Consider the following 12,370-nt stretch of genomic DNA (forward strand, 5'->3'; position numbering starts at 1 on the left):
GTGGGGATTTTAAAAGAGGCACCATGTAGTCTGTGATGCCACATCTGGAGCAAAATTGGTGAAACCACTATTTAAGACAATAATTTGAGTAATGTCAGCATTTAATTTGGTTTAGTACTTGCTAGTGGTATGCTTCACATTGTTTCACTAGGCAATGCAACCTGACTCTTCCATGTTTAAAAAAAGGTAAAGGACCCCTGACAGTTAAGTCCAGCTGTGAACGACTCTGGGGTTGCAGTGCTCATCTCGCTTTACTGGCCGAGGGAGCCGGCGTTTTCTGTAGACAGTTTTTCCGGGTCATGTGGTCAGTTCTGGCGAACCAGAGCAGGGCACGGAAATGCCGTTTACCTTCCCGCTGGAGCAGTACCTATTTATCTACTTACACTTTTTGGTGTGCTTTCGAACTGCTAGGTTGGCAGGAGGTGGGACGGAGCAACGGGAGCTCACCCCGTCGCAGGGATTCGAACCGCCGACCTTCCGATCGGCAAGCCGATGCATTCAAGCTGACAAAGCTAGTGTGCTCTGCATGTGAACAATGTCCTGCCATCACTGCCACTAGCCTCTCTCTCGATTAAGGGTGTGGATTCTCAGGGACTGGAAACAGGACTCAAATCAAATTGATGGAATGAGTCTAGTCAGGCCTCAGGCCCAAGAATTTGCAAATTAAGAACTGCTTTCCAAAAAGAGGTTAAACGAAGAATTGAATGCGTCTTTCTCTCTTTCTGGCACACCTCCAGATTTCAGCATAGATGCTCCTCCTTCCTTTAAACCAGCCAAGAAATACTCTGATATTTCAGGACTTCCTGTAAGTATTTTTCTTTTCATATTTCTTTGATTGGCTTTGGTCTTACTCTGTCCTTATTCAAACCCCCGCACAGAGGGATGGTCCTAAATAGCAGTAACAAGTTCTCCCTGTTCTGGGGAACCCTGTAGTACTTTTGGACACTTATCCTCAATTGGGAGAATTGTAAAGGCAGACAAGCCTCTTGGAAAAACCAACCTGTCACTGCAAATCTTCTTCAAAGTATAACCAAAGGACAGCATTGGCTGGGCTGTATGGCACACACTGTCAGTTCACCCAGAACAATGGTGAGGTCCAGCCAGTCTGCCTAGTATTTTTAGGAACTGATTATTTACCCTAAAACAACCCTTTTCCGCGGAGCCCCTCTTCAGCAGCTGAAGAGGACCGCCATTGCTGAGCGCGCCGCCTTCTGGCTTACAGAAGATAATTAGTTTCATGTAAATGCGGGATAATTTAGTTTCATATTTATTTATTTTCAGCATTTAAATCCTGCCCTTTATGCTTTCATGATGGCTTACAAAAATCAGTTCTAAGACAGTTCCTGCCCTTAGACTCACAATTTTAAAAGATATGATGAAGAGAAAGGACTCAGGGGCGTCTTACCCATAGAGGCAACTGGTGTGGGGCACCAGGGCGCCAAGTTCTGGAGGGCGCCAGGGAAGAGGCAGAGGCTGGGCACAGTGCCTCCTGGCATCAGCTCGCCGCCCTCGCCTGCCTCGCTGAAGCAGCGCCGCGGCCGGAGCCTCCGCCTCTTCCCCCCCCCAGAGGAGCCGCCCTCCAGCTGCTGCCAGCAGCGCCGTAAAAGGGTCGGCAACTCTGGGAAATTGGGGGGAGGGCACCGGAGGGACCTTTGCACCACAGCGCTGGATCTACTTCAGACAGCCCTGAAAGGGCTGCATAGGTGGAGAAAAAAGGAAGCTCAAGCAAGATTTCTTAGAGTTGCAGCCAATGTCAGTGGCGATTCTGGCAGTCTTGTCCTTGATAAAGATCAATCCCTCCCTTAAACACCCCCCTCATTCATATCCAGGAGCAAAGCTGGTGACCACAGGCACCAGGTTCTGCCCACCTTTGACGTCACACAGCGGGAAGGGGCCTCTGGTAGCCTTTTGAGACCTGCCTTTGTAGGTTCAGGCCAAAATTCCTACCTAGGAGAAGAGCTCAGGCCCTCCCTTGAATTGGATTAGTCCTGTTTCACTAAGGAAACTGTCGCAGGTGTAAACACACCTTATGCCTTTCTTCTGGCTGTTTGGAAACTGGGAAATTCAAAAGGAGAGTTGCCAGAAACGAACCAATATGAGTTACTTTCATGGAGTGCTTTCTAAGGGTTAAAAAGGTAAAGGACCCTTGACAGTTAAGTCCAGTTGCGAACGACTCTGGGGCGCTCATCTCACTTTATTGGCTGAGGGAACCGACGTTTGTCCGCAGACAGTTTTGCCGGGTCATGTGGCCATCATGCCTAAGCCGCTTCTGGTGAAACCAGAGCAGTGCACGGAAAAGCTGTTCACCTTCCCGCTGGAGCGGTACCTATTTATCTACTTGCACTTTGACGTGCTTTCGAACTGCTAGGTTGGCAGGAGCTGGGGCAGAGCAATGGGAGCTCACCCGTTGTGGGGATTTGAACCACTGACCTTCTGATCAGCAAGCCCTAGGCTCTGTGGTTTAGACCACAGCACCACCTGGGTGCTAATTATGTGCACTTAGTAAAGTGCAGTTTCCTAGGACTCTTTAATTGTACATTTTTCGTCTGCAAGTCATTCTTTAAGAGGTTCAGTTTTCCAGTTCTTTTTTGGGGAAAGCTTAAGAAACGAGTATTCAGACACATACATAATTGTTTTGTAGCTATATGCTGTTGTGTACTTTATGGAAAATTGAGAGGACACACCCATACCTCAAGGAGCTTAAGAGCTAAAAGCAGACAGAAAAACAACAGAAGAAAGGTATGAAAACAGAGTTATGGGTAAATGAGGAAAAAACTATTTCCATAGGTAAAGCCATCTTGAATCTTTTTGGGGTATAAGGCAGGATAGACTTTTATTTAGTAAATGCAATAAAATAAAGGTATCAAGAAATCCCTTTATTTTATTACATTTACTAAAAAATGTCTACCTGTAATTCAAGCCTGTGGGGTAGACAGGCTTCTGGTTTACATTCAGAAAGCTCACACTGTCTGTCATTTTGTCTGAATGTTTGCCACACGAAGTAACACAGAGATTACCAAAAACACCCTACAGCAAAAGGAATGTTTGCTTTTTGTTCCATTTTGGCTCTTTTTAATTTTCTAGGGAGTTTTTCCTTTTACCTTCTAAGTCTACCTTGTAGCTCTGCCTATATTGTTGCGGGTGGAAGAACCCTCTTGCCTCTAATAAGAGCTCTCAGCATCACCTCTTTCATTTAAATAACTGGATTAGTGGGTGGTGGTGTTTTTAAAAAAACAGCTAGAGATCTTCAAAGGAAGCCCTAAATTCGACTTTGCAATTACTTCCTAATGTAAGGTGCAAAAGGGATAATGTAAAAATCTAAGATGCTCCTTGTCTTCACAGTGGCATCCTCACTTGTCCTGGTTGAAGCTGGGGTTGCATACTTCTGTAAAGAGTCTTGATCATTAAAATGGAGAAGGCAGTGAACATTTCCATCCAGATGCTGGTTGTAATTTTTAAACCGGCATTTGGAAACGGTTGGGGCCTGCAGAGGAGGGGATCCTGCACCGCCACATGATGTGCATGTGGGGATCTCTGGTTTGGTCCCTCCAGGAGCAGAACTGGGAAAGACTCTAGCCTGAGAAGTTGGATACTGGCAGAGAAGACAGGGCTGGGCTAGAGGGACCAGTGGCCCATCTGACCAGGGCCGTCTTAAGCATATGTCAACCTTTTTTTAGGGAGGGAACACCAGCAGTGGTGGAGGAAGCCTCTTGGGACGGAACAGCGCTGCTGGTGACGCGCCCAGCTTTGCGGGGCTGGAGGAGGCGGGCAGCAGCTGGAGGGCGGCTCCTCCAGCGGGGAAGAGGTGGGGGCTGGACACGGCACCTCCCGGCTTAGCTGGCTGCTTCGTGCCACAGTGGCCATGGCAGGTGGAGGCTCCAGGCGTGGTGCTGCTTCAGCGCGGCATGGCGGAGGCAGGCGAGGGCAGCAAGCGGGCCAGGGAAGCCGGCCCCGTGGAGATCCGCAGCGCCTGATGCCCGGCTCAAAGACGGATAGCAGGAGGGGCGGCGCACATGCCTGAGCCTCAACCTGCTAGGCAAGCGAGCATGCCGAGCGAGTGGGCCTGTACCAAGTGAGCAAGGGTGCGTGTGCCCCTCCCGCCGAGTGTTGCCTCAGTTTTTAGCCTTCTAGCCCCCCACAGAATTCAGTGCCTACAAGCTAAAAGGCAGGAGCGGCACACGCGCACTCAGCACACTCGTTCGGTGTTCCACGGACTCTCAGCTGGCGCCCTCCAGAACTTGGCGCCCCGCACCACTAGCATCTATGAGTAAGACGGCCCTGCATCTGACACAGTTTAAGGCAGCTTCGTTTGCAGCATGTCCAGCTGTTACTTTTGGTCCTTTCATAAAGGTGTCCATCAGCTCTGCTACTTTCCAGAACTTCACTGCACAGGCAGTTCTCAACAAGGATGTGGAGTAGCCCATCTGCCAGAGGCGTGTAGAGGAGCTAATGGGAGCCCCCATCTATGGTGTTCCAGGGCTACACTAGAAAAGCAACGTCCATTGCAAAGGGCCCACCCCTGAAGTTGGGGCGGGCTCAGTGCGCTTCCTAAATCGAAAGGGGTGGATCATGCAAAGTGTTAGCTTTTGCCTCAGCATGTCATCATTTTTTAATATTGTCATTCTGCAGCCATCATATTAAAACAAGAGTTTCATTTAGGGGCTGCATTTGCACTTTTTAGATTTCTCTTGAAATTTAAAAGATGAGCCCCTGGTCATATTAATGCAACAGAAATTTCATTCAACACTGGAGGTGGGGAGAATTAAGTGCTCAAACATCTGCCTCCTTTTAAAGACAAACAGCCCTGTTGCTATAGCAACAAAGATAATTATATATAGCTCAGCTCTGTCTGTGGTCTTCACCCTAAGCTTACAGAAGTGTAAGACTTTTTCTCATCAAAGTACAGTGTTACTTTATCTAATTTATTGTATAATTTGGGAGTGAAATTTATATATTCCAATGTAATTTATATAACCCCATTGCAGTTTTGCTGGTATGCAGCAATGTCTCAGTGTCTTTATTTCCTAAGATGAAGAATATGAATTGAAGATAAGTTAAGGCCACACAGTTTTTGCATTGCTGTTGTAAATTTATCTAGATAGTTTTAAATAGAAAATATTGCTGCTGGAATATCTCTCTAGGCATCCATCAGTGTCTAAATGTTTCTCCAGGAAGAATCAGGAACTCCACCAGGCATAACACTCAAATCACAAAGTTATATTGTGGGTTGATTTGCCTCCTCTCACACCACTGATGGAAAACTCGACACAAGACTATAATAGCCATTGAGAGACCCATCTTCCTCCATGAATTTGTCCAGTCCCCTTTTAAAACTGCCTAAATTCCATTGTTAATTATATACTATCTGAGGAAGTACTTATTTTGTCTATTTGGATCTGACAGCCAATCAATTTCATTGAATTTTATAGACCACAACTAAGCTTAAAGTCTTGTGTCAGGTTTTCAGGCTGCTAAATGGAACCTCCCTACCCAGAAGAAATAGACCTTCTGAATACCAGTTCTTGTTGGGCAAACGATCTTTATTTTATTTTCTTACATTTATAACCCTACCTTTCTTCCGTCATGGAACCCAAGGCAGCCTACATGTGGTTCTCCAGTGCTTACCCACCCAGGGTGGTTTGCTGGCACTCGCTGAATGTTGCTGTTAGACCAGGGGTCAGCAACCTTTTTCAGCCGTGGGTCCCTCAGACCATGTGGTGGACCGGACTATATTTTGAAAAAAAATAAATGAACAAATTCCTATGCCCCACAAATAACCCAGAGATGCATTTTAAAGAAAAGGACACATTCTACTCATGCAAAAACATGCTGATTCCCAGACCCTCTGCGGGCTGGATTGGCGATTGCGCCGCATCAAGCCCCCGGGCCTTAGGTTGCCTACCCCTGTGTTAGACAATCCCATGAAGTCTGTTTATTCAGAAATCTAGCTCTGCAGGTTAGCTGTAAGAAAGGAATGCTGATGAGCATTCAGAAAGTAAGCTTGTAGGTGTACATTGTCAGACCTAGTTCTTCTAACTTCCTGTAATAGGTATGAGTTACTCGTGCGTAAGCTGGTGCCTTTCTCGGTTAATTTGCCTTGTTAAACCTTTCTGACTGCACAGCCCCTTCTCATCGTGGCTGCCTCAGTCGCTGGCAGAATCCGTCAGTGGGCGTTTCTTGAACCTCTTCCAACATAAAAGTTGTTTGACACCCAGTCTCCTCCTCCTCTCACTGCGCGGGAGTCTTCTGCGCAGGGAAGGCGTGGGTAGCGGAGGACCTGGGCTCTCCTCACTGATGTCCAGTGAAGAGTCCTGGAGCCCTCTCTCCACTTCCCCCGTCTGCCCCCCTTTATCCCCGGTGTTGCACTGATTGGCTTCCCCCTCTACTGAGCTGTTTCTCCCCCTGCTGCTAGGTCCTTCGCCAGCATCATCTGGGAGCCTCCCTGTCAGGGGTTCAGGAGCAGAGGCGAGGGCAAGGAAGGAAACAGAGAGCGAGGGGGAGGAGTCCGAAGAAAAGATGAGTGATGACGACGACCCGAGATCTCCGAGTCTTTCCAGTGAATCAGAAGATTCACAGAAAGGAGCGCCAGTGGCCAGAGCAAGGGGGGAGCCTAGGGGGACACCCCAGGAAGAAGGGTCCAGAAGGGGTTCAGAGGGCAGCAGTTGGAAATCGGGGCCAGCATCCCCAACAGAGCGCAGTGGAGAGGAAGGGCGCCAGGTATCGAGCTCCGGCGGCTCGCCGCAGGGGGGGGCATGAGTCAGGAGTGGCCACACCTCCATCGGGGAGCGAAGAAACGGTCAAGCGGAAAGTGGAAGGTTGGGCGCGCGCGCCAAGTTCAAATGCACAGGAAGGCGGCGCAGTAAGCAGCCCGGAAAGGGAGCCAGGTCCTAAAGCCCGACGCAAGGAGACAGAAGGGTCCGGGGGGTCAGCGTCAGAAGAGTCCAGGAAGGAAGAGACCACGGGGGGCAGAGGGACCCAGAGAAGAACGGTCAGGCGGAAAAGGTGGAGTAAGGCTAGGGTATTAAGTTGGTGTACAGGAGGCGGGGACTCAGACGGAGCTTCGCCGGTCTAGCTTATAAGACGTAGAGCTGCACGCGGCAGCTTGGAAATGGAAACTGTAACTCAATAAAGACTTTTATAAAGTGAACGCTGGCTAGCGTGATCCTCTGTGAGCTAGGATCTGGGAGCAGCTCTGACACTCCCCTTCGCCTCTCCCTCCAATGTCAGTTCCCTGACACTTCCCATCCATTTGTTGTTGTAACCTGCCTTACATAATACAATTAAATATCTTGCCTGTTTATATGTTATTTATTGACATGGTTCTCTAAAGGGAGGCGATCACAGAAATGCAGTTATTTGGGTTCACTGTTAACAGTGTTTGTTTCTTTAGCTGTTGGTGGAAATTAACATTTCACAAGTAAACCACATAAAGAACTATTTAACTGCTAGGAATCTGGGTGAGCAACACCATGGTGACCAGTCATTTCCTTTTGCTCTTTACATCGTGTTTTGTGATCTTGAAATAATTATGATTTCAAAAGCTGTGCTAAAGTTGCAAAAATATATTCAAGAATATCGCCATCATTTTATTAAGGAGACAATACGCCTTTTTAGGGCAAACAACGGGGGAGAACCATTTCCATAGTGCCCTGATTGTATATTTCGGAGGGAGAAGTGGCTGGGACTAGCATGCTAGTTTAGTTGGACCTTTGCTTTAATTCATTATGGTGTGACCAGCATATTTCCCCCTGTTTTAAAAGTGTGTGTGTTTTCACAATTTTCAGCTCAGATGTTTGTGTGTGTTCTTCTTTTAGGCAAACTACACTGACCCACAGAGCAAACTGAGATTTAGTACCATTGAGGAGTTTGCCTACATTCGGATGCTTCCTTCTGATGTTGTTATGGGTTACCTCACTCTAAGGAAAGCATCAACTGTGGTTCCCTGAGAAGAGGAAACAAAAGCCAAAGCCTTGGAAATCACTGTGCATTTGCGTGTATATAATAGGTCAAAGTTCTTAGAAATAAAAGATGAATTATAATTATTGATTTAACCTTGATGCTTATATTTCCTTTCTAAACAATTTGAGCAATGTATCATTGTATTGGAGCCACACTTACAATCCTCCACATTTTATACATTCAGTACTTTTCTTCCAGGGTTTTTTTTTATTATTTCTGGGTGTTAGTTTTGGCTTCTTACATTTTTCTCTTGAAGCGTCTTGACGTGACCTATATTTTTCATGAGATATGCTGCCGTCTTATATCTCTGAAGGCAGTGGCCAATAGGAAAACTACCTAAAGAAGTACTGTGTACATACAATTGGTTGGGGGATGTTAAGGCAGCAATCTTACATGCAGTTACTTAGGAGTAAGCTGCATTGAACTTAATGGGGCTTACTTCTCAGTAGATGTGTATAGAATTGCGAAGTCTTTCTGCTAGTAAGCTGGTAAACGAAAGCAGATGTATAATTATGTTCTGCCAGCCTGGCTTGTGGTTGGAAAATTATACGGTTCCATACGAAGAGGGTACGTTAGCAATTTCTTTCACTTTCCCCCCCTGCATCAGAAAGAGTACTGCAGTACTCAAACCAAAAGTTACTTCCTTTCTTTGCTTTTGGACCAACCCTTTTTAACACTCCAAATCTCTTGGAGAGTTAGCAACAACCTTGCATAAATCTGATTTAAAGGAGCAGACCCTTATTAGGGAGTTAACTTCCACTTTCTTTTACTTTTATTTCCTTTTATAAAAGCGCAAAATCAACCACAGAACAAAGTCATCACAGAAAGGAGGTATGAAATATCAAAGCAGAGACAAAGAGGGGGGCAGAGACATCCGTATTCCATTCCAGGCTTTTGATATAATGCAAATTATGACGTGTCTATGAAAATAGAAACTTCACTTTTGAGTCAGAGGCTTTACAAGAGTTATGAGACGATAGTGACATTTAAGAATCACACAGACAAAAACGTACCCAGAGAAGATCTGGTTAAATAAAACTGCCATAAACTTACATTTTTCCTGGACACTGAATACCAGCAAACGATAGAAGTTCAACAGCTCTTTCAGAAAATATGCAAGCTTGTGCAGTGCGACAGATTTCTAGAGGAAGAGAATTCCATAACTTTGGGTAAAAAGGTAAAGGTACCGTATTTTTCGCTCCATAGGGTGCACCGGACTATAGGGCGCACCTAGTTTTTAGGGGGGAAATAAAGAAAAACAATTTTATTTTCCCCACCCCAGCCCCCAGAACAGGTCCAGGAGCGGCGGCAAGATTGTGCCCAACCTCGCCGCCGCTCCCAGAGCTTGCAAGGCCTGGGGACAGGGGAAGTCCGAGCTTCCCCCGACCCCAGAACAGGCTGCTATCCGCAAGCCTTTGGAGCCCGAAAGCTTGCGGATAGCTGCCTGAAACCCAGGGAGTGCAGCGGGAGTTGGCGCTGTGCTCCCCAGGCTGCAGGCAGCTATCTGCAAGCCTTCGGAGCCCAGCGGGAACTCCCGCCGCGCTCAGAAGGCTTGTGGATAGCTGCCTGAAGCCTGCATTCGCTCCATAGGACGCACACACATTTCCCCTTCATTTTTGGTGGGGGGAAAGGGCGTCCTATAGAGCGAAAAATACGGTACCCCTGACCATTAGGTCCAGTTGTGAACGACTGGGGTTGCGGTGCTCATCTCAGTCTATAGGCCAAGGGAGCCGACGTTTGTCCGCAGACAGCTTCCAGGTAGTTAACCACAAACGCATCTCTTTGGGCCCTTGCTATTTGAATCTGGTGCCTCAGCAGTACATTCAGGAACGTCTTTTCAGTTCTCAATGATTTGTGTAGTACAAAGGAAAGAAAACATGCTGGGCTTAGGCTGGTGTGGGCTTTATTGGTTAAAAAACAACACCTTGAATTGCACCTGTAAAACACTAGGGCATAATACAGATGATGATACGTTCCTGAGCAAAGAGGTGGCAGAAGAGCAGAAACAGAATTCGGTATTTTCCAAGAGCAACTAATGCAATGCATAAGGGAGGATGGATTCAGAATGAGCACTCGGATCAAGCAAATCTGACATTCATGATGTGCACCTGTTTAGTAATGATTCATCTTTTATTTACACACATTTTTCTATAATATAGCTCAGTGTTTCCCAACCTTTTTTGGGCAAAGGCACACTTGTTTCATGAAAAAAAATCTCGAGGCACACCACCATTACAGCCCCATGACGTCAGCGCGCAGCGTCACGCCGGGAGGGACATGAATTGCTAGCAAATTACATAATCACCTCCTTGAGGGCTGGCTCATCTTCTCCGAAGGCAGAACCCCATTAATTAACAGCACAGACTCACACCATAGCCAAGACGAGGGGGGGAAACCACAGTCATGCACATGTGGGGGCTAAATGAGGACGAAGACCGGGCAGAGAGCAGGGTTCAAATCACCCCACCTGGCCAGGACAATCCCTGGGTGCTCCCTTGGGCCACTCGCCTGACCCACCTCGCAGGGCTGTTGTTGCGAGGATAACACGGGGAGAACCACGCGCGCCCCCGGGAGCTCCTTGGAGGAGAAAGCGGGCGATGAATGCAATGCACGAAATATATGAGAGGCGACCAGGTTTTGCAGGTGAGGGGCCCCAGCCAGGCTCCGCTTCCAACACCCGGCGCAACGACGCCGAAGTTTCCCCCCGGGCTCGGCTCGGGGAGCAGCGCTGCTCCCCCCCAGCTCCCCTTCGCCCTCCCGGCTCTCTCTGCTGCCCACTGGGGACCCCCCTCACCTGCCAAGTCCGGAGCGCCAGTGGAAGTTGCATGCATGCATGCAGGGCGCCGCGTTGCCATTGCATTGCACTGCACTCCATGCAACGCCTGCACGCATGCATTGCCTTGCACGCCCGCCAAGGGGTCTCCCCGCGGTCCGATGCGTCCCCTCCGGCGCGGATGCAGCATTGCAAAAATAAAACCCCCCGACGCAGCCCTACCTGGGGGGCAGCCTCTGCCTCCGCGGGGATCCCCGGGCTCCATCCTGCCGCCCGATCTCCGCGGGGGTGCAGGCAGGCTGCGCGGGGTCTGCGTGGAAGAGCCCCTGCCCGCCCGGCCGCCGCCGCGCTCATTCCATGGCCGGGAGAAGAGCGCTTAAAACAAAACGCCCGGCCCGCCAGGCCACGCTGGGAAACGTAGTTCGCGCACCCCGCGCGGGCGCGGAGCCCAAGGGCGAGAGGACTACGGATCCCGGCAGCCCCCGCGCCGGGGACGGAGGGGGAGAGGCTGGGTGCAGGGATGGAGGGACGGGTGGGCGAGCGAGTGAGTGAGTGGCAGCCGCCAAGCCTTGGCCGAGAGCCAGGAAGGGCCTCCCCGGAGGAGGAGGAGGAGGAGGGAGGCGCAGAGCGGGAGGGAGGGAGGGAACCCCAGGGGTCATCTAGTGACGGCGCCCCAATCGAAAATTTGACTTTAAAAAAAAAAAATCTTTCGAATTTTTAGATTTTTCCCGCGGCACACCAGGCAACATCTCGCGGCACACTAGTGTGCCGCGGAACAGTGGTTGGGAAACACTGATATAGCTAATAATAATAGTAAGCACTTTTAATTATTCTGTCAACATTATCCTTTAAATGTGCCAGCTTTGGGCAGCTGGCACATTCTATGGGAGAATGGGCCGGGGCGCATTCTCAACTGTCTCTCAGATGTTTGGCTATATGTGGACAGATAGCTAAGGGAAAAACTCATGCAGCGCCTGTGACAGGAAAGAGCCACTCAGAAAACCAGCACAGGGCTAGTCACGCAGGCAGGCTTGCCATGCCCCTTCCTTCTCACCATCTGGTTTCCCCTCCAAGTTCTGAGTCACATTCTTCCTCTTTTCCCAAACGGAGGGCTCCAGGAAGTAGGTTGTTTGGCTTGGAATTAGTCAGAAACAGGTGGCTCCACCTATTGGGAGTTAGTCTAGAGTCTACAACAAGCAGCTCTTTGTTTTGAACAGCTCTCCTGGACACAGAAGAAAGAGTAGCGGCAAGGCCACTACTGGTGTTCAGCAGCCTTCGAGACGTTTTGATCAGCCAGAACAAATGGTGCTTTTCTGAAAACCCACACCTTGGTAAACCTACACAATCTGAAACAGGTGTTATCCATGGGGTCTGATGGTGGTGTAGCCTACTGGGAGCAGACCAGTTCAGCACTCACAGCTATCTAGGCCAGGCACAGGCAAACTCAGCCCTCCAGATGTTTTGGGACTACAACTCCCATCACCCCTGACCACTGGTCCTGTTAGCTAGGGATGATGGGAGTTGTAGTCCCAAAACATCTGGCGGGCTGAGTTTGCCTATGCCTGCATTATAATCTTCCAAGTAATTCTGATAGAGTGGAGGGAGGGATGTCCTCTCCTCTCTCCAGGTGCCTACAGG

General features: G+C 48.8%; 2 protein-coding genes across 4 annotated transcripts in view; both read left to right on the forward strand.

Annotated features, from left to right (window-relative positions):
- Window positions 1-8,051, forward strand: part of INO80C (INO80 complex subunit C) — a 28,818-nt gene extending 20,767 nt beyond the window's left edge. The window contains exons 4-6 of one of the 3 annotated variants that reach the window (XR_014518758.1): window positions 738-805; window positions 2,642-2,739; window positions 7,815-8,051. Coding sequence is in view for 2 of the 3 variants with exons in the window: in XM_083473360.1 (XP_083329486.1) it covers window positions 738-805; window positions 7,815-7,946 (200 nt within the window). In the remaining variant the exon portion in view is untranslated. The remainder of the gene's footprint in view (window positions 1-737; window positions 806-2,641; window positions 2,740-7,814) is intronic. The other 2 variants (XM_083473361.1, XM_083473360.1) reach the window with 2 other exon arrangements.
- The window catches only part of LOC310692401 (uncharacterized protein), a 137,690-nt gene that overhangs the window by 81,509 nt on the left and 43,811 nt on the right, over window positions 1-12,370 (forward strand). The window lies entirely within an intron of this gene.

Source organism: Podarcis liolepis (assembly GCF_965112155.1).
Source record: "Podarcis liolepis genome assembly, chromosome: 13".
In the NCBI taxonomy this organism is placed as follows: domain Eukaryota; kingdom Metazoa; phylum Chordata; class Lepidosauria; order Squamata; family Lacertidae; genus Podarcis; species Podarcis liolepis.